Raw genomic sequence first — 21,177 nt, forward strand, 5'->3', positions numbered from 1 at the left:
TAAACTCTAAGGGGGGCATGTACACCATTGTTACATGGCAGTGTAGCACCCCGAGGGCTCGGCTGCTACAGGGGTATTGCACCTCGAACCAGAGGTGTGGTATTCCACCCCCGGGTAAGGATGGAGTGTGGACTAGAACTCAGTTAGCTGCATGCACCACACACACCCCATTTCCGAGGAACAGACAGACGGTACTCCCACTAGAAAGATGTGCAGGTACGACAGCTTCTGTTCCTGGCTGGAGTGGGGAGGGGGGGGGGGATATCCCAGTGGTGTAGGGGCAGATGGGAGTGGGTTTCTGGGCATAGGAAGGAACCCATTGGTTGCTAGTCACCTGGGCTCGGGTGTCAGAGGGAGTATAAAAGGTGGGCACCATCTTAGGAGTGAGTTCAGTCAGACAGAAGAAGAGTGAGAAGAGGAGTGACAGGGAGCAGCAGCCCTGTCTGGGTGCTGCCCCTGGAGGGAGCAAGAGTGAAGAAGAAAGGAACAAGAAGCAAGGAAAGAATGAAACATAAGGAAAGGCCCAGAGACATGAAGCAAGAAGGAACCCGAACACGCTAGGAGTCAGCGGGTGAAGGGTTGGCAGATCAGGGTACCGGATCCCAAACTGGTGGAGGCCACTTATCCTCAGCCAGGAACCGGAGGTCGTGGCCACGTCTTGGTGCGACCACTCACTACACCCACCACGAAGGCACGCCACATAGGGTCAGGGAGACCGGAGAAAGGTTTCGCCACCAGAAGGCCCGAGGAAGCTGGACATGGGTGGGTCCCTAGTGGGGACGGCCAGAGAAAGGAACGGGGAAAGGAGTTCAAGGTCACACTCTGGAACTGCCTGGGGGTTGGTCGAGCCCCGTACCTGGTGGACGCAGCATGGCTCGGGTCGTCATCACCTGCAGGACTGACGTTAATAACAACTGTGAGTAAAGCATTGAAAACTGCAATCAGTCTCTGTGTTCCATCGCACCACCAGCACCATAGGTACCGGGACGCTCTTACTATCACTCCCTTCACCCGCACTAGCTGCCCTGAGGCTATACCTCTCCCGTTGGGGGTTATACCACCATAGCTGCACATATATACCATCAGCCTCAGCGGACTGTTTTGCAGTGGCGGTTTCATAACCGCATTCAACGGGTGGCGTAGTCGGACACTAATACCATCATACCAATAACTGCCACTTAGTTTGACCACCCTGGGCGCGGACCGGGTCACCGCCACACGAAGACTACTACCCCCATCGGATCCGGCTCCGGGTATCCCCCGAGCGCCGCACTACAGCGCTGGCCCAGGGGGCGAGTCAGCAGCCCACCCTTACCCCCAGCTTCACCTTTCCTATTCAGTGCCAATAGCTGATTCTTGGTCAGTTACACATTTGCCCGCGTAATGGCGGCTGGACAGATTCTTATCGTATGTCTATGACATCTTTGGGTTTACTCTCAGTGTTATTTAATGCCCGAGCATGCGCAGAACTCCTGCGTCCTCAGAGTTCCGCTCTGCTCCCAACACCTCCACTAGACTAGCGCTGCCGGCATGACGTCAGCAGTGCCGGTGAACAGCCAGACTACAACTCCCAGAAGCCTTTGCGGGCTAGCCTGTGATTGGTGCATGGGGTGGACGTGGCAGCCGGTTTGATGCTACCTCAGCTTCCGGAGAGGTTCTGGTCTTGCAGGAAGATGGCTGCTGCCTGGCTGCTCTTGCTCGCCGCCTGTATGGGCCCGGCCACCTCCCTCTACTTCCATATAGGCGAGACCGAGAAGAAATGTTTTATAGAGGAGATTCCGGACGAAACCATGGTGATAGGTAAATTTCGGGGGAGTGGGGACAGGTCATCACGTGCTCTATCTCTCCCTGCTCCTTCAGTAGCGGCTCAGCCTCAGACATGTGCTGCTATGATGCCCATTTGTCTATAAGACTGTGACCTATACCAAGAGACCTGCTGCCATCACTGCCAGGAGATGGGGGAGGGGGCTGATGTAATCTCTAAGTCTCTGTCATTTCACTGCTGTCTACTGTAATGTGAGGTCGGTGGCATTACATGCTAGTAAGGAGGAAAGGCATGGATGCCATCTGCTAAAAGGATAACTCTATAACCGCCATACTGACCTCACCATGCGAGAACATAGACACGCTCTTTCCACCCCTAACCCCATAGTCCTCTGGTATCTCGGCATACAGACCACATTTTAGACCCCTAACCGCGCACTGTTGCATTATACCATATGGTAATATGACACTCGAGAGTCGTATGGGTGGTCTGAGGCTCCTGAGGAGTCATGGGGGACAGTGTCTAAGCCCATCCATGGTGGCTTCACTGACAGGAGGTCAGGATCTGTCACTATAAGACAGATCTGGAGATATTTGGCTGCGGGAGATGACTTATTGGACAGTCTGTATTCTGCTGTGCTGCTTACTGGCCCCCCCCGCAGGTAAATGGCACCAACCATACAGTGCACATCTAACAACTGCTACCTCTCAGAAACGTCTCAGAGATTTCATTAATAAGTTCTGGCTGTTGGCAGTGCCGCAGATTGCACAGCCTGAGACTGCTATATGCTACAGCGCAGCAATGTGCAAGTGTACGGGGTCTCATTATAAGAAACAGGCGGAAACCAGTTGGATTCTTGTGACATTTTCTGACTTGCCTGTCGCGGTACTTTGCTGCTCGCAGTGTAAGGCTGTGTGCCCACGATGCCTTTTTTAAGCATTTCCGCAGCGCCAATACCGCTTCAGAAATGCTTGGTAGAAGGTCTGCCATGTTCCCCAATGATAATCCGCATGTGCTGTGCACATGCTGCGGAAATCTCCGCTGCGGATTATCATTGCGGAAAAAAACGCAGCACTACCAATTATTTAGCGTAAACGCAGCGCTTTCGCCGCCATTGACTTGCAGTGAAACGCATAATATCCGCATGACTGCACATGCGGATATTCTGCCATTCAATGTGCGGATGGTACTTGGGTCTGGAGAAGAGGTACCAGATCTGGGTACCATAGTACCTGTAAAAAAAATAATTAAAATAAAAAATATACATTATACTTACCTTCTGATGGCCCGTGGTCTCCATAGCGATCCGTCCTGGCTTCCCGGCAGCTCGTGATGGTCTAAAAGGACCTGTCATGACGTCATTTAGTCATGTGACGGGTCACGCGACTAAAATCGCTTGGAAAGCGCTTGACAACCCGCATGCGGAAATGCATGTGAAGAACGCTTCACTTACGATTGTCCCTGGCAGGAAAACACATGTACAATCCACATGCGTTTTTTCTGCCAAGGAGATGCAGAAACGCTCAGGAAAAATCCGGAGCATTCCTGCATCGTGGGAACATAGCCTAACTCCATTCATTTGCTCTTTGCAGCTGTGTCACAGCCAATGTCACCTGGAAGCCCTGCATTACTCAGGTTATCTAAACAGTTTACAAGGAAACCATCATCAAAAAATGACCTACTGTTTAAATCCGGTTTGTGTGTTACATGCATTTTTTTTTTTTTTTTAAGTTTTGGCAGTTATGTTTTTCATGTTATGATCTTTATTAAAATAAAAAAATACAAATTAGTAATCGTGCGCTCTTCCCACTGGGGCTCTTAGACTCCTACTTCCTGTTCTTTCAAGACTTCTTAGCAGTTGAGGCAGGATTACAGTGATGTCCGTACTCAGCTGATAACACAGGATCCACCATTCACAATAGGTGACATCACAGCTGACCCTGCTCCCCCCTGCACAATGACTTTTGCTCAGGCACATTTTACAATTTAATACAAAAAGATAAGGTGAGGCTGCAACCATTTTGGCTAATGTGCATTTGTTATTTCCTGAAACAATTGGAAGTTAGGCCATGTTCAGTATTTTTGTGTAAATCAAGTTTGAGATTGTATTTTCCTTGTAATATTCAATTCAATCTTAAAAGTAAACACATGACTCAATCACAAAACTATAATTATTAAGACATCTCAATTATAATTGGTTTATGTTTCACAACAAAACTTATGACATCTTCTATTCATTAATATTGATTACTAGTAGCATTAAGATCAATAATGAAAATTTATGATAGAATAACAACTTTTACTGTATTAATTAATGAATGAGAGAGGTTTATAAAGGAGAATTTTGAGTTAGCGAGAAAGAAGGTAGAGAACGAGAGAAAGAAAGAAGGGAAGTTAGGGGAGAGAGGGGGGAAAGGTTATTTTGAAACTAAGGGCTTAAGTCCATGTAGATCCGAGCCTCCCAACGGAGGGAAGAGGAAAGGGAAGATTGGTCAGTATTTTACATCCGTATGTGTAAGCCAAAACCAGGAGTGGGTGATAAATACAGAAGTGGTGACGTGTTTCTATTATACCTTTCCTCTGATTGTTTCACTCCTGGTTTTGGCTTACAAATACTGAGATAAAATACTGAGCGTGTGAACATGGCCTTAGAGTCTGAAAGTATATGCATATTGGGGTTATATATATTTTTTCTGAGTTTTTGTAGCAGAAACTACTAGTTTTTGAGGATGATTTGGAAAGTTTCCTCTCTGTTTCTGCTCCAAAAACTCAGCAAAGTCTCATGACCCAATTCATTAAGGCTGCGTGCATGTGTCAGATGCTCCTCATTCATTAACAGGGGCACAGCTCTTAATGAAGCAGGAGCATCAGACAAGTGGCATGCACCTCACCATAAATCTTACTCCAGTCAGTGACTGCAGTAAGATTTGTGATGAAAGGGACACCACAGCTAGTCACGCCTCGATTCTGCTCCTGCTGCCCCATTTTGCCAGAGCTAGGTAAAATTGGTGTGAAAACGACAATAGTCTCAAAAGTGTTGAGTTCTCAGTGTGATTTATGGCAGAATTCTGGCATAATTGCTTTGATAAATCAGGCCCACAGTGTGCACATATCCTAAAGAATGTAACCAAAAAACAATGAACTGGAGTGTAAGTTGGTATACATGCAAAATATAGGACACTGGCCATTAAACAGACAAAACCTAAGTTACAAACAAAATGAATAAATACCCTGCTGTAACTAAATAAGTAAAACACCGTTTTTTATTTAAAAAAAGAAAAAAAAAGCAAAGCGTAAATGCCATCCTATCAGCGTCAGTGTACCCAAATCTTGATGGTCCTAACCTCTAGTATTAAAACCGTACCATGTGTCAAAGTGACGTCAATATGAATAAGGGCCGAGCAGGACCGGGTTCCGAATATGGATACCCAGCAATGGTAAGCTATACAAGGACAGAGACAGACTGCCGTATAACTTGTGTGATGATCGCATTGCACTGAACGGACTGGCCGGTACCTCTCCTGACCTGAGTATGACAGCGTGATGGATTTCTATGCTGCTGTCAAGGTCAGGAGAACAGACAGCCAGTATGAGGTTTATGATGCGATCCTTGCACGAGAAATACGGCAGTCTGTCTCTGCCCTTTATGTAGTGTCCAGCTCAAAGAAAGGGAGGCCACACCTTTACCTGCACTGAATGCAATAACCGATTCGGGTACACCTTGACGTTGGTGGGATGGCCTTTACGCTTTTTTGATCCAAAACGGTGTTTACTTAAGTACCCAATGTTATTTATATGCACTATTGCTTTTAGTTATTTACTTACAGCAGGGTATATGTTCATTTTGTTTCTATCTTAGGTTTCTTATGCTAAAAAAACCCCAGGGCAAGTGTGAAAATTGCAATACATTTTTTTTTGTTGTAAAAGGAACCTGTCTTGTCTGATAACACTATTAAAGAAGTTGTACAGTACTTTATATTACCCCACCACCACCACCAATGTATCCCCCCGGGGCCCCTAAGGATTTTTGTAAATACCTTATGTTGCTGTTTCTGCCTGTGAGCGGCGCTATCCTTGGCCGCTCACAGGCATCACATGACCCCACGTTGACGTCACGACAAGTGAGGTGTGACTCAGATCTGGGGTCCCCGCGGTGGCTGCTTGGTTGTAGGCGGGGTTACCCCCGCGTCACACCCAGCATCCACCGTGCGCTTTTCCAATGACTGGGGAGAGGCAGCGCGAGCGGTGGATGCCGGGTGTGATGTGTGTGTGTGTGTGTGGGGGGGGGTGGATGCCAGGCTGTGGGTGAGGTTACCTCCCCCCCCCTAACCACCCACAGCCTGGCATCCACTGTGCAACGCAGAAGACAGTCCCCCAGCTGCTGCCAGCACTTGTCGTGACATCAGCGGATGTCAGAGGCGGCTGCAGCCGGGGGCACGTGATGCCTGTGAGCAGCCAGTGATAGCATCGCTCACAGGCAGTATCTGCAACGTAAGGTAATTACAAAAATCTTTAGGGGCCCCGGGGGGATACATTGGGGGGGGGGGTAATATAAAGTACTGGACAACCCCTTTAAGCTGAATCTGCAAGTTATTAGATTTATGAAGGTGCCCAGCCCCTGTACTGAAAGTGCGGCACCCAGGAGAAAATTAACTTTATTTCTTCCGGACATGACAGGTTCTCTGTAATAGATTGTGATGTGGAGAAATAAAAAAATTCAAAAACTTATATAAACAGTAGGTCATTTTTTTATGATGGTTTCGCTTTAACTATGGCTTATTAGTTTAAGCCATTACAAAAACAGCATAAATCCTATTCTACAAAAATCTTGTAAAAATGAAATCCATAACATTGGTGTGAGCAGAGCCTCACACAGCCCCTAATCCTTAAAGGGATATTCCCATCTCCAAGATCCTATCCCAATATGTAGTAGGTGTAATAATATTAGCAAATCCCTACAATTAGAAATGTAGTATAGTTCTTCTGATTCACTATGTCTCTTTCATCATGTGCAGACATTGCAGGACCTTAGGTACCCATGGTTAAGACCACTGATACAGTGATAGCTAGTTGCTAGTGGTCGTAACCATGGATACCTAAGGTCCTGCAATGCCTGCACATGAGGTAAGCGGCATAGCGAATCAGAAAAAAAAGATACTGCATTTCTAATTGTAGGGATTTGCTAATATTATTATTATTATTAGTAGTAGTATTATTACACCTACTGCATATTGGTATAGGATCTTGGAGATGGGAATACCCCTTCAACCTATTTTATGAATGTGCTGAGTAAGCAGTATGGTGTACAGCAATACCTGTTTGACTTCCTGTGATCTTCCTCAAGTGCACGGTATGGGCCGACAACCTAATTTGCATTCCTTTAGTCTGGTTTTGGCTTTTTCTTTTCGTGTGTGACCACAAATCACCACTAAAATACATTTTAAACTGTTCATTTTCTGTAACAATTATTTTTTATTTATCAGACGCTTTTTTTTTTCTTTACAGGGGAAGGGTAAGTAAAAGCAATTTGGACTGGCAGCGACTTTATTTTTTTCCTGCTTTTATGTATTTTTCATTTATTTCACCCGTTCACCTATAAGGTCAAAAAATAACTTTTGGCAGCATTTCAACATTTAAATACTTTTATTTATTTTTTAAAAATTCTGATTTCCACTGTAACTGGGGCTGGTACATTAGCCCTAGTTACAGGGAAAATGAAGCCCCCTGCTTACATACTAGAGCTGACTGGGTCTGTAAGGAATGAGCAGCACCTGCTTTATCCCTATACCCAGTGATGACACAATCACAGGTGCTTTACAATGCAGTGACTTTTTAGAATGTCACAGCAGAGTTTTATGCGGATCACTCATGTTTATAGTCTATGGGCAGTGTGGAACTAAATGGCCGGGCTTGTTAGGATTTAGCAGGCCCGTCCCTCACTATCTCTGCCTTCGGAGACAATTAGGAAGACCTTATATGTTTTGGGTTGTCAGCTGCCTTTATTTAGCTATGTGTACATTACTTCTTGATAATGCATGCTGGTCTCTACAATGATCATTTATTTACCTTGCATGTAATTACATGTGAAAGTGATGTTTTTACCCTTCGTTCTTCTACAGGTAATTACCGCACCCAGCTGTATGACAAGCAGAGGGAGGAGTATTTACCCGCTACTCCTGGCCTTGGCATGTTTGTAGAAGTGAAGGACCCAGATGATAAAGTAAGTGCATTTTTCATATACTGCAGATATTCTTCATCTTAATGTTACTAAAATATGCATGTCCTTCCTTTGTCTAGGTCATCCTTTCTCGGCAGTATGGATCAGAGGGACGCTTCACCTTCACTTCCCATACCCCAGGAGAGCACCAGATATGTCTCCATTCAAACTCCACTAAGTTTTCACTCTTTGCTGGGGGGATGTTGGTAAGTTAATAGTTAGGCTAATCCAAATACGTTTGGACCACCAGCTATCTATGTGGTTAAGAGGGGGTGATATATGCTGTCTTAAATAGAGCTAGCTCACATGCTTCTCTAAAACTAAACAAAGTTAGTGAGCTGGACATGAAGTTGACGTGGTGGCCATAAGGTTTTAGGTGGATGTAAATGCCAAAAGTGCACTGTGGAAACAAGGAAGGCTTTAGATATTGGCTTGTTTCGCATCCTGTGTCAGATACTGATTTCTGTATTCTTGTCCTATTTGATTAAGTGCTGTCTTGTATATCATGGTTGCTTGAATTTTCTTGGCTTATCCCCAGCCGTTTTTTGCCCAGTCTACCGAATGATTCAGATTCCCGAAATGTGTGTTTGCTTAACAGAGGGTTCACCTTGACATCCAAGTTGGGGAGCACGCCAATAATTATGAAGAGATTGCGGCCAAGGACAAACTGAACACGCTACAGCTGCGCGTACGGCAACTGATCGAGCAAGTGGAACAGATTCAAAAGGAACAAAACTACCAAAGGGTAAGAATGCCAGTGTTACTACATTCTAAATGATATCCTGAAAAGTGATCCAATGGGCTATGAATACTGTCGCGCAGGTGCCTAAAAAGAGAGCCATCTGTTTAACCCCCTCCTGGCATCACAATATAACAGTTGATCAAGGAGCGGGCTCATAAACAGTGATGTACGGACTGGCTCTGGGTCTCCCATCTTGTACTCAACAGTCCCTAAAGTTGTTGAGTTCGGGTCAGTACATATATCACTGTCTGCATGCAGACTGTTTCATGGATATCTGATCTTGGCTTTACATGCAGTCTGTGTGATACAGGCAGAAGGCGGCTATATCAGCAGCATTGCGATCTATCTCCAATTGCTGCTGTTTAACACCTTAAATGTCCTTATCAAACTGTGACAGCTACATTGAAGTGGTGCGGTCCTGCCTGGGCATCTATTGAGGCAGCCACCCCTGATTTGATTGTGGTTTGGTGACTGGTTGCCATGGTAGTCTTTGGTTTCAGGGGGCTTGGTATGTTTGTGAAGCCTAGTCACAGACTGGGTTTCATAGGAGGCTGTCCTTTTCATTATATGCTGTAATACCTTTTGGTGCAAGCAATCAAGTCCCCTATGAGACCTAAAAAATAAGATGAAAAGTAAAAACAAACGATAATTTTTTTTTTTAAGTAAAAAACAAAACCTAAATTGCCTCCTTTTTCCTAAAGATAAAAAAAAGTTATACGTTTGGTGACAATGACCATATTTTTTATAAATGTATTTATTAAAAAGTGCAACATTTTTAAGTTACTAAAATATCAAAATGCTATACAAGTTTGATCTCGCCATAGTCGTACTATCCTGAAGAATCATGTTGCCCAGTCATTTTTACCGCACAATACCATAAAAACAAAGGTGGAATTGTTTCTGTTCCCCCACCGCCCCACCCCTCTTGGAAATTTTTTTCCTATTTTTCTGTACAGTATATAGTGTAATTGAAAACTACAAATTATTCTTCATACGGTGATGTCAAAGGAAAAATAAAGTTATAACTCTCGGAAGAAGAGGAGAAAAAAATGTAAAATGCAAAAGGAAAAATTGGCTGCATCCTTAAGGGGTTAATGTGAGCAATCATTTGTCTTATTGATGTTAAGTGTTATAATCATTGATTAAGTATCAAACTCTTGGAGTTGAATATTTCTACCTGTTTATTTTCGGATGTATTGTGTTACTTGATGTATTGATCAGTTATCCTGGTTCTTGCAGTGGCGGGAGGAGAGATTCCGACAGACAAGTGAAAGTACCAATCAGCGTGTCTTATGGTGGTCCATTGCTCAGACACTGATACTTGTGGCTATTGGGATCTGGCAGATGAGGCATCTGAAGAGTTTCTTTGAAGCCAAGAAATTGGTGTAAATTGTCAAAAAGAGGAGCAGTGTCTGCTTTACCAGAAGTGTTGGATCCATCTCCTACTAGGCGTCTTCCACCATTAAAATCAATTAGATGGAACTGTGTTACAGGGTGACTCCAGCATGTGGGACCAGAACACTCTGCTTGGATCACCATGTCCCTGTCAAGCCAGCGGGACTTATCCTAAAATACTGAATGATTTGATCTTAATATTCAGTTTCTGCATTTTTTCTTATTTTTTTGTATTGAACTAGAACTTATTCCAAAATCCACCAAAACAAGCTTTTTATTTTTTTTCTCTTTATTGCAGAAATCATGGAAATTATACTTGCAGTAAAAATACAGAATTGTTTTTATGGTGAAGCGGTTTTTGGGTTAATTTTATGTACTTTTATCATTACTGATGGTTATAGATTTTTCTTTCTATAGAGATGGATACAAATTCTGGATACTGCTCCTGGCCTAGGCTTGCACTGCACTGGAGGAAACTGGCACAGTGGCTAGCAGATTTTTGTTCTGTGACTGGCAAAGGTTTGTGGAACAGAATTTTGACTTTGCTGCTCTTGTACCGTCATGAGATTTTTTTATACCACGTTTTGAGATTCAATAGCACTTGCCAAAAACGTGCACCACCTGCAGTACTAATCTCTAAGAGACTGTCATTAAATTGGCTCCCTTCCTTATTCAGGGATTTAAGCCACTAGGATCCCAGATTATAAGGTTCCTGAAGTTACTGATTTTGATTGTCTGGGTATTTTCATGTTTTGCTTTAAATAAAAACAAAATTTCCCTCCATCTCGGTCTTGGTTTTGCCTCTTTACTTACTATATTTGTATATCGGTGCTTTTTGTTGCATTTGTTAGAAAACCCTCTGTAAAGTCTTTATATGGAATTTTGTACAATGCTTATGGCTATCAATAATCTCTCAACCCAGGATTATGACACAAAACCAGAAAGTAGACTTGTCAGCCCCACACCTTTTAACCCCTTCACTCCCAAGCCTGACTTCACGTCCCTGACCAGGGCAAATTTTACAGTTTTGACCAGCATTACCGTATTTTTGGGACTACGAGACGCACCGGACCATGAGACAAACCTAGGTTTTAGAGGAGACAAAAAGAAATTCCAGCAAAAAATATGGTCACGGTGCACTGTTATGAGGGGGGGGGGCTGCTGCTGACACTGTTATAGGGATAATGTCCCCCAATTCTGAACTAATGGCTCCCATCCCGGTATATATGCACGTCTTCCCCCATCCTGGTGTGCATGGTCGACCCCCCCCCCCCCCCCCCATCCTGGTGTACATGGTCGCCCGTCTCCCGTCTCCCCCCCATCCTGGTGTACATGGTCGCCCGTCTGAGTCGTCCCCCCCCCCCCCCCATCCTGGTGTACATGGGTGCCCGTCCCCGTCCCCCCCCTTCCCCCATCCTGGTGTACATGGTCGCCCGTCTCTCCCCCCCCCCCCCCCCCCCCCCCATCCTGGTGTGCTTGGTCGCCCGTCTCCCCCCATCCTGGTGTGCTTGGTCGCCCGTCTCCCCCCATCCTGGTGTGCTTGGTCGCCCGTCTCCCCCCATCCTGGTGTGCTTGGTCGCCCGTCTCCCCCCATCCTGGTGTGTATGGTCGCCCGTCTCCCCCCATCCTGGTGTGCATGGTCGCCCGTCTCCCCCCATCCTGGTGTGCATGGTCGCCCGTCTCCCCCCATCCTGGTGTGCATGGTCGCCCGTCTCCCCCCATCCTGGTGTGCATGGTCGCCCGTCTTCCCCCCCCCCCCCATCCTGGTGTACATGGTTCCCCGTCCCCCCCCATCCTGGTGTACATGGTTCCCCCCCCATCCTGGTGTACATGGTCCCCCCCCATCCTGGTGTACATGGTATATATGGCACCTCCCCATTCTGGTATATATGGCACACTGCATATGGGCGTGTGGAGCAGTGAATATTCATGCTCTTTAGTAGCGGGCACGCGTGATCGCCGAGCAGCTGCAGGCTCCTAACTGTGTCCCCGCTATTAAAGAGCATGAATATTCACTGCTGCACACGGCCATAGTCCTCTCCCCGCCGGCTTCAGTGCGTAGAGGAGGGAGGGACTATGGGAGTGGGGAACAGTGAATAGTCATTTTCTTTAACAGCGGGCACAGTGTTAGCCGCATCAGGCGGCTCCTGCCTCTGTGATTCGCTCCCCCCTCCCTCACCATCCACAACCGTACATCCAGTGAGTCTTATAGTCCGAAAAATACAGTACTTTGAGGTAATAACTCTGGAACGCTTCAACGTATCCCAATGATTCTGAGACTTTGTTTTTTCATGACATATTGTACTTTGTTAGTGATACATTTGGTCAATATGATTTGTTTTATTTATGAAAATATCGAAAGTTTGACAAAAAAAATGTGAAAACTTTGCAATTTTCAAACTTTTAATTTTTGTGCCCTTAAACCAGATAGTTATACCAGACAAAATAGATAATGAATAACATTTACCACATGTCTACTTTACATCAGTATCATTTTTTTTAAACATATTTTTTTATTAGGAAGTTAGAAGGGTTAAAAGTTAATTAGCAATTTTTAATTTCTTCCCAACCTTACAAAACCTTTTTTTTGTTTTTTAGGAACCACATCACTTTTTTAAATCAAATAATTTTTATTTAAACATTTTCAACATGAACAGGTAAGTTGACAATCACATCCTTTCAAATTCCCCCTCCAACTCCCACCCCTTCCCGCCAGCTCTTTTGACCTTAAAGGGGAGAGACAGTTTCTAGACATTGTTAATTTCTTCACATTGTAAAACTTGTTTCTCATGCAATAAAAGGATTTATTTTATTACGTATCAGATGTGTTGGTCACTTTCTATCTTTCCCTTATTTATTAACATGCACAGTTCATTTAGCTACTTCTTATCAATCTGCTAATTATCAATTAGCTGCAGTCATTACATTTATATTACAATCAAATCTGATTTATCTAATCAATGCAGTCGCTAACATTCTTGACCATGTTAATGTCATAGGGGCCAGGCCCAGAGAATCCAACCTAGGTGCCCACAATTTTTCAAATTTAAGAGGGTTCTCCCTTCTCTGGTATACATATCTCTCTAGTCTAAAGCCCCCATCTCACATAGCGAGATCGCTGCTGTGTCACGGTTTTGGTGACGCAACAGCGACCTCACCAGCGATGTCACTATGTGAGACACTTTGCAGCGATCAGGCCCCTGCTGTGAGGTCGCTGATCGCTGCAAAATGTCCTGGACCATTTTTTGGTCGTTGCTCTCCCGCTGGTCAGCACACATTGCTGTGTGTGACCAGCGGGAGCAGCGATCAGGCTGGTAACCATGATAAACAGCGGGTTACTAGGGGCACACGTGCACTTAGTAACCCGTTGTTTATCATGGTTACGAGCCTGCTAAAGTGAGTGGTAACCTTCTGCTCACTGTAGCAGAGTGGTAACCATGATAAACAACGGGTTACTAGGAGTGAGTGTGCCCCTAGTAACCCGATGTTTACCATAGTTACCAGCCTGCTCCTGCTTCAGCAGGCTCATAACCAGGAGCAGGACATCGTGGAAAGATTCTTTCCACGATGTCGCTGCTCCCCTGATCGTTGGTGAGCCTGCCTGTTTGACAGCTCACCAGCGACCACATAGCGACGCAGCAACGATCCCTGACAGGTCGTATCGTTGTCGGGATCGTTGCAGCGTCGCTAAGTGTGACGGGGCCTTAAGTATATTGTTGATTTTAGGGATATATTCTTTTATGTTTAGAGGTTCATTGTCTTTCCAGTGTGAAGCTATCCGCTTCCTGGCCTGGTATAGTAGACAGAGGATAGCTATCTGATGGGCCTCTTCAGTTGGTAAACCATTTACATATCTCAATAGACACACAATAGGATCATGGGGAATCTCACATTCAAACACCTTGGACACAAGATCTAGAAGCTCCAAAATCCCCTAAGTCTAGGGCTGTTCCACATTACGTGACCTAGATCTGCATCAGGATTACCACACCCATAACGGTTTGCGTCGTTTTTGTAACCAAAATTGTGTAAGCGCAAAGGATATTAAAATCACATCACGTTTGAAATGACTTTGAGGGATCTATATGACAGAAAATACCCAAAGCAATACCATTTTAAAAATTGCACCCCTCAAACTGCTCAAAACCACATTCAAGAAGTTTGTTAACCTTTCAGGTGCTTCACAGGAATTAAAGCAATGTGGATGAAAAAAAAAATAAAATTACGATTTTTTTTTTTCCCCACAAAAGTTGCTTTAGCCCCAAATTTTTCATTTTCACAAGGGTAACAGGAGAAAATGGACCATACAATTTTTTTTTATTTTTTTTTGTGCAATTTCTCCTGAGTACACTGATACCCCCATATGTGGTGGAAAACTGCTGTTTGGCCACACGGCAGGGCTGAGAAGGGAAAGAGCACAAATTGTGTTTTAGCGTGTAAAATTGGCCATGTCTTATTTGGAGAGCCCCTGATTTGCCTAAATAGTGGAAATGCCCCACAACTGACTTCATTTTGGAAACTACACCCCTCAAGGAACTTATTTAGAGGTTTCGTGAGCACCATGAACCCATAAGTGCTTCTGAGAATTTTATAGCATTGAGCAGTGAAATTGAAAAAAATAAAATTTTTGCAGTAAAAATTTGCTTTAGCCTCAATTTTTTCTTTTTCACAAGGGAAACAGGAGCAAATGGACCCCAAAATTTGTTGCTAAATCTCTCCTAAGTACAGATACCCCATATGTGGTGCAAAACTACTGTTTGGTCACACAGTAGGGCTCGAAAGAGAAGGATTGTCAATTGAATTCTGTAGCGCAGTTTTGTCTGGAATAGATTGCAGCCCCTTAAGTCCCAGAACAGCAGAAACCTCCCATAAGAGACCCCATTTTGCAAACTACACCCCCTAATGAATTCATCTAGTGTTGCAGTGAGCATGTTGATACCACATGTGCCTCAGAGTTTTATACCATTGGGCAGTGAAGAAAGAATAATACAATCTTTACCACTAAAATGTTGTTTTAGCCCCAAGATTTTAATTTTTATAAGGGCTGTTGTGGAAAAAAAGGACCTTACAGTTTGTTGTGCGATTTCCCTTGAGTGTGCAATCCTACATGTAATCAGGAACTACTTTGGAGGAACAGTGCAAAGTTCAGAAGGGAAGGAGCACCATATTATAGTGCAGATTTTACTGTTCTGGTTTGTGGGTGCCATGACCCACCGGGAGAGCCCCTGAGGTGCCAGAACAATGCGACCCCATTTTACAAATTACACCTCTCAATGAATTAATCTAGGAGTGCAGTGATCATATTGACACCACGGGTGGGTCACAGAATTTTCTGCTACTGGGCTGGGAAGAAAAAATATTTTTACCACAAAAATATTGTTTAACCCCAGATTTTACATTTTCACATGGGGAAATGGGTAAAAATGGTGTCAAAATTTGTCCCACAATTTCTGCTGAATGTAGAAATACCCCATATGTGGCTGTACAGTACTGCTTAGCCACACGGTGAGACTCGGGAGGGAAGGAGCGCTATTTGCTTCTTGGAAAACAAATTCTCATAGAATAGTTTGCGGACTCCATATACAGAGCCACTCAGTGCCAGAAGAGCCGAATCCCCCCTCAAGTGATCCCATTTAAGGAATTACATGCCTCTGGGAATTTATATACAGATGTAGGGACTTGTTTCCTTGGGTGTTTTTCAGAAACAAGCAGCAGTGGATATTGCTGAGTGAAAATTGCAAATCTGCCAGTGTAGGGCCGGTATATTGAAGTACTCATACATTATCATACATTGTGCCCAGCTCGTGCTGCTGGAGACATGCCCCCGTAAATTAAACGGGATCTCTTCACTACAGAAATGCCAAACGTGAGGGGATAAATTCTGCCGACTATGAATAGTATCCTACTTTAAATATCCAGGTATACACATAGCAAGAAATCACACGCAACTCCATGGTTTAAATATATCTCCTCTTTTTTTTTAATACCTGCGGTAGAAAGTTAGAATGTGGGGTGCGCTCCCTCTGTCAGTAGCTAAGAGAAGCAATGTAATTAAAATGATTGTTTGCCCTAATTTCCTATATGTTCTGGAACATTCAGCCTTCATACCCCTACAAAAGGTCTTTGCCATGATCAGCTCCCATTTAGCATCCTTCATATGGGGCTCAAACCGACACAAACTGAAATTGACCACTCTTCAGAAGCCCAGGGATGAGGCAGGTGCGACACTCCCGGACTTCTTCTTAGGCTAAGTGCCCACGATGCAGAAATGCTGCATATTTTTTCCGCATCTCCCTGGCAGGAAAAGCGCATGCGGATTTTACATGCGTTTTTCCTGCCGGGTAGAAGCGTTTGTCAAGCGTTTTTGCATGAATTTCTGCATGCGGGTTATCATGCAGATTATCATTGGGGACCATGGGGCACAAGCGTTTTTTAAGTGTTTTCGCTGCGGAAATTCTGCGGCAAAAACGCTTGAAAAACGCATAGTGGGCAAGCAGCCTTAGGCTATGTGCCCACGATGCAGAATTAAAGCAAAAAATTTCTGCAGTGTTTCTGCATGTCCTTGCCAGTAAAAACACATGCGGATTTTTACACACATTTTTGAAGCGTTTTTGACGCGTTTTGACATGCGGATTCGCCATCCGTTTTTCAAATGCATTGAGTAGGCAAATCCGCATGCAGAAACGCACAAATAATGGATATGCTGCGGATTTTTCCGCACAGAAAATCCGCTGCGGAAAATTCCGCAGCATGTGCACAGAACATGCAGATTGTCATTGGGGACCATGAGGCACGTATTACCAGGCGTTTTAAAAGCGCTTCCGCTGCGGAAATTCCGCAGAAAAAACGCTTGAAAAACGCATCGTGGACACGCAGCCTTATACTACTTAGCTGGCCAACTTCGCTTTCTACAACACTGGATAGCAGATAATCATTTGCCTAAGGTCAGGGACCCACTATCAGTATTTGGTCAGTATTTTTTCTCAGGAGTGGGAGCCAAAACCAGGCGTGGGTGATAAATGCAGATTTGGTGACTTGTTTCTATTATACCTTTTCTCTGATTGTTCCTCATCTGGTTTTGGCTCCCATGCAGGAGAAAAATTTACTGACCAAATACTGATAGTGGGGCCTGGCCTAATTCTGAACACCACCTTGCACACTGTTTGAGTCTTCAGAGTCTATGGGGGGGTCTTGGAGGCACCAGAGCAATACTCACTCTTCTTCTTGAAATTCACAGACTTGTGGTTCAAGGGTGGAGAGCCAGCAAAAAGATTTTTCAATTCAAGGCACTGTAGCTGAGTCCCCCTTATGGCATAACAGTGCGCTTCCTGAATTTCTACATTCCCAAAATGCTCAGTTTTGGTGAAACTTATGGGTCAAGACACTGGCACAGGTATATATCCAGGGTTTTCTTGTTTCCTTTGATAAAAACGTGGATGCTAAATGTGGTTTAGGCACACTAAGGGTCAGAAGAGAGAGGGGCTTTTGGATTTGGGAGTGCAGAATTTGCTAAATTTCTTTTGAGGAGTCATTGCGCTTTTCCAGAGCCTTTATACTACCAATAATGTGGAAGCGCCCTATATTTCCATTGACAGATGATGGACCTGAGCAGGGTCGGACTGGGGTGTCTGGGGCCCACAGGGAGAACTGACTCTAGGGGCCCACCTACAGCCATATGCAAATATCTGTTATCCGCTATCCCTGTTATAGTGGAGCATTGACTGGCGGCTCCTGCACATCTACTGTGCGACACTAACTGGGATGTAGAATTACTGTAGTTTGCATTAAAGGGGTTCTTTGGTTAAAATAAGTTATCACCGATCCATGGGCTCTACAGGATAGGTGATAACTTATTGATCGTTTGGGTCCGAACATTGGAAAACGCACCTATCGGAAGAATTGGGAAGTTTTATCCCTGACAGGACACTTATCCCCATTTTAAAATGCAGCGACAGCTGGGACCGCAGATCCATTCATTCTCTTGGGGGCTTCCAAAAAAGAGCAGCGCTCACAGTCACTGAGGGAATGAATGGATCAGTGGTCGCATCTCACATGCCGCTCCAGTCTAATGGGGAGAAAAGCTCCACATTCTGCCAATTGTGTCCCAGCAGTCAGACCCCCACCAATCAATATTATCACTGATCCTGTGGAGAGGTGATTACTTGTTTTCACCGGAGAACCCCTGTAAGTGCATCTCGGCAGCTCTGGTCCAAGTATTTAATCTCTAAGGCCACAGCCCCACTATCAGTATTTGGTCAGTATCCGGTCAGTATTTTTTTTTCAGGAGTGGGAGCTAAAACCAGGTGAGGAACAATCAGAGAAAAGGTAGAATATAAACAAGTCACCAATTCTGCATTTATCACCCACTACTTGATTTGGCAGCGACTCCTGAGAAAAAATACTAACCAAATACTAATGGTGGGGCTGTGGCCTAATGGAAAAAAATCTTTTCCTAGTTAATATCAGCAAGAACAAAATGACCGCCATACACAACACAGTTCACTATATCAACACCAATAATACCACATACAAAAGGGACAAATATTGCCACACCATGACTAGATCACATATTACCACCACATAGTGACTGAATAATACCACATGCAAGGAACAAATATGGCCACACCATGACCAGACCACATATTACCAACCTAAAGTGACCAAATACTACAATACTGATCATGAATACAAACCACAATACTAACAACCCTGTTATTACCACCAGCGACATTATACACAGGAGCTCTGTATATAGTGTCAGTGTACAGGTAACACAGTGATCACCAGTGATATTATAAACAGCAGCTCTGTATATAGTGTACAGGTAATACAGTGGTCACCAGTGACATTATACACAGAAGCTCTGTATATAGTGTATACGTAATACAGTGATCACCAGTGACATACACAGGAGCTCTGTATATACTATATACACACGTGGTCAGAATTGTTGGTACCCCTCGTTTAATGAAAGAAAAACCCACAATGGTCACAGAAATAACTTGAATCTGACAAGAGTAATAAATTAAAAATCTATGAAAATGAAGAAATGAAAGTCAGACATTGCTTTTCTGCTTCCACAGAATTTTTAAAAAAATTAAACTCATGAAATAGGCCTGGAAAGAAATTATGGTACCCCTGAAAATAATGTGACAAAAGGGACATGTTAAATCAAGTTGTGTCTACTAATTAGCATCACAGGTGTCTACAATCTTGTAATCAGTCAGTGGGCCTGTATATAGGGCTACAGATACTCACTGAGGTTTGGTGACATGGTGTGTACCACACTCAACATGGACCAGAGGAAGCAAAGGAAAGAGTTGTCTCAAGAGATTAGAAAGAAAATTATAGAAAAGCATGTTAAAGGTAAAGGTTATAAGACCATCTCCAAGCAGCTTTATGTTCCTTTGACTACAGTGTCACATATTATTCAGAAACTTAAGATCCATGGGACTGTAGCCAACCTCCCTGGACGTGGCCACAGGAGGAAAATTGATGACAAATCAAAGAGACGGATAATATGAATGGTAACAGAAGAGTCCAGGAAAACTTCTAAAGAGATTAAAGGTGAACTTCAAGCTCAAGGAACATCAGTGTCAGATTGTACTATTCATCGTTGTTTGATCCAAAGTGGACTTCATGGGAGACGACCAAGGAGAACACCATTGTTGAAAAAAAAAATAATAAAAAAGCCAGACTGGAATTTGACAAACTACATGTTGACAAGCGACAAAGCTTCTGGGAGAATGTATTATGGACAGATGAGACAAAAATGGAAGTTTTTGGCAAGGCACATCAGCTCTATGTTCACAGACGGAAAAATGAAGCATATCAAGAAAAGAACACTGTCCCTACTGTGAAACGGGGGGGGAGGCTGTTATGTTCTGGGGCTGCTCTGCTGCATCTGGCACAAGGTGTCTTGAATCTGTGCAGGGTACAATGAAATCTCAAGACTATCAAGGGATTCTAGTGAGAAATGTGCTGCCCAGTGTCAGAAAGCTTGGTCTCAGTCGCAGGTCATGGGTCTTGCAACAGGATAATGACCCAGGAATGGCTAAGAGGAAAACATTGGACTATTCTGAAGTGGCCTTCTATGAGCCCTGACCTAAATCCTATTGAGCATCTTTGGAAAGAGCTGAAACATGCCGTCTGGAAAAAGGCAACCTTCAAACACGAGCAGTTTGCTCAAGAGGAGTCGGCCAAAATACCTGTTGAGAGGTGCAGAAGTCTCATTGACAGTTACAGGAATCGTTGGATTGCAGTGATTGCCTCAAAAGGTTGTTCAACAAAATATTAAGATATTAAGTTAAGAAGAACCATCATTTCTGTCCAGGCCTATTTCATGAGGTTAATTTTTTTTTAAAATTCTGTGGAAGCAGAAAAGCAATGTCTGACATTCATTTGTTCATTTTCAAAAATTTGTAATTTATCAGATTCAAGTTATTTGTGTGACCATTGTGGGTTTTTCTTTCATGAAACGAGGGGTACCAACAATTTTGACCACGTGTGTAGTGTAAGTGTACATGTAATACACTGACTCACCAGTTACGTCTCTAGGTGAAGTTCTTCATCTTCGCTTTTCTTCTTCATCAGGCACAGTCCGACATCACTTCTTCCAGCCAGGAATCGTCTCTGCAGAAAATAACACACAGTTACCAATAACTGATCTCTTCTAGAGAATATTCCCACTTTTCCCCCCTGACTTCTACACTATACCAGTTGAATAAAAAAAGCAACATAGTGCCATCCTGCACAGTAACAGGACTCCTCTTTTGTCCCATCCCATGGAAAACAGTTTCCTAAAAAGTAAATTATATTACAGAAGTAATAATGTAATAATAATAATTGGAATCTAAAGTAATAATGTTCCCCACTGGCCACCATAAACTAATAAAGTATGTTCCTCAATCTGGCTCCCAAACAGTAATTAAGTCCCTTGTCCAGCCAGGCACCCCCATATGTCCCTTCTGGCCCCCATATGTCCAGGGTGGCCTCTCTATATATTTATCCTAGCCCACATGTATCGAGCCTGCCCTCCCCCCCATATATTCATCTTAG

The 21,177-nt window shown here is 43.9% G+C and overlaps 1 protein-coding gene across 1 annotated transcript; it reads left to right on the forward strand.

The window, feature by feature from the left end:
- Positions 1-1,607: 1,607 nt before the first annotated feature.
- TMED9 (transmembrane p24 trafficking protein 9) lies at positions 1,608-10,902 on the forward strand. Its single transcript, XM_073651393.1, has 5 exons — positions 1,608-1,800; positions 7,885-7,985; positions 8,063-8,188; positions 8,581-8,727; positions 9,964-10,902. Exons 1-5 carry the CDS (start codon positions 1,632-1,634, stop codon positions 10,111-10,113), a joined length of 693 nt encoding a protein of 230 aa, XP_073507494.1. The 5' UTR covers positions 1,608-1,631; the 3' UTR covers positions 10,114-10,902.
- Positions 10,903-21,177: the final 10,275 nt, after the last annotated feature.

This window comes from Phyllobates terribilis, unplaced genomic scaffold, assembly GCF_046119375.1.
Source record: "Phyllobates terribilis strain yellow unplaced genomic scaffold, ASM4611937v1 Scaffold_11__3_contigs__length_659146591, whole genome shotgun sequence".
NCBI classification, from domain to species: Eukaryota; Metazoa; Chordata; class Amphibia; order Anura; family Dendrobatidae; genus Phyllobates; species Phyllobates terribilis.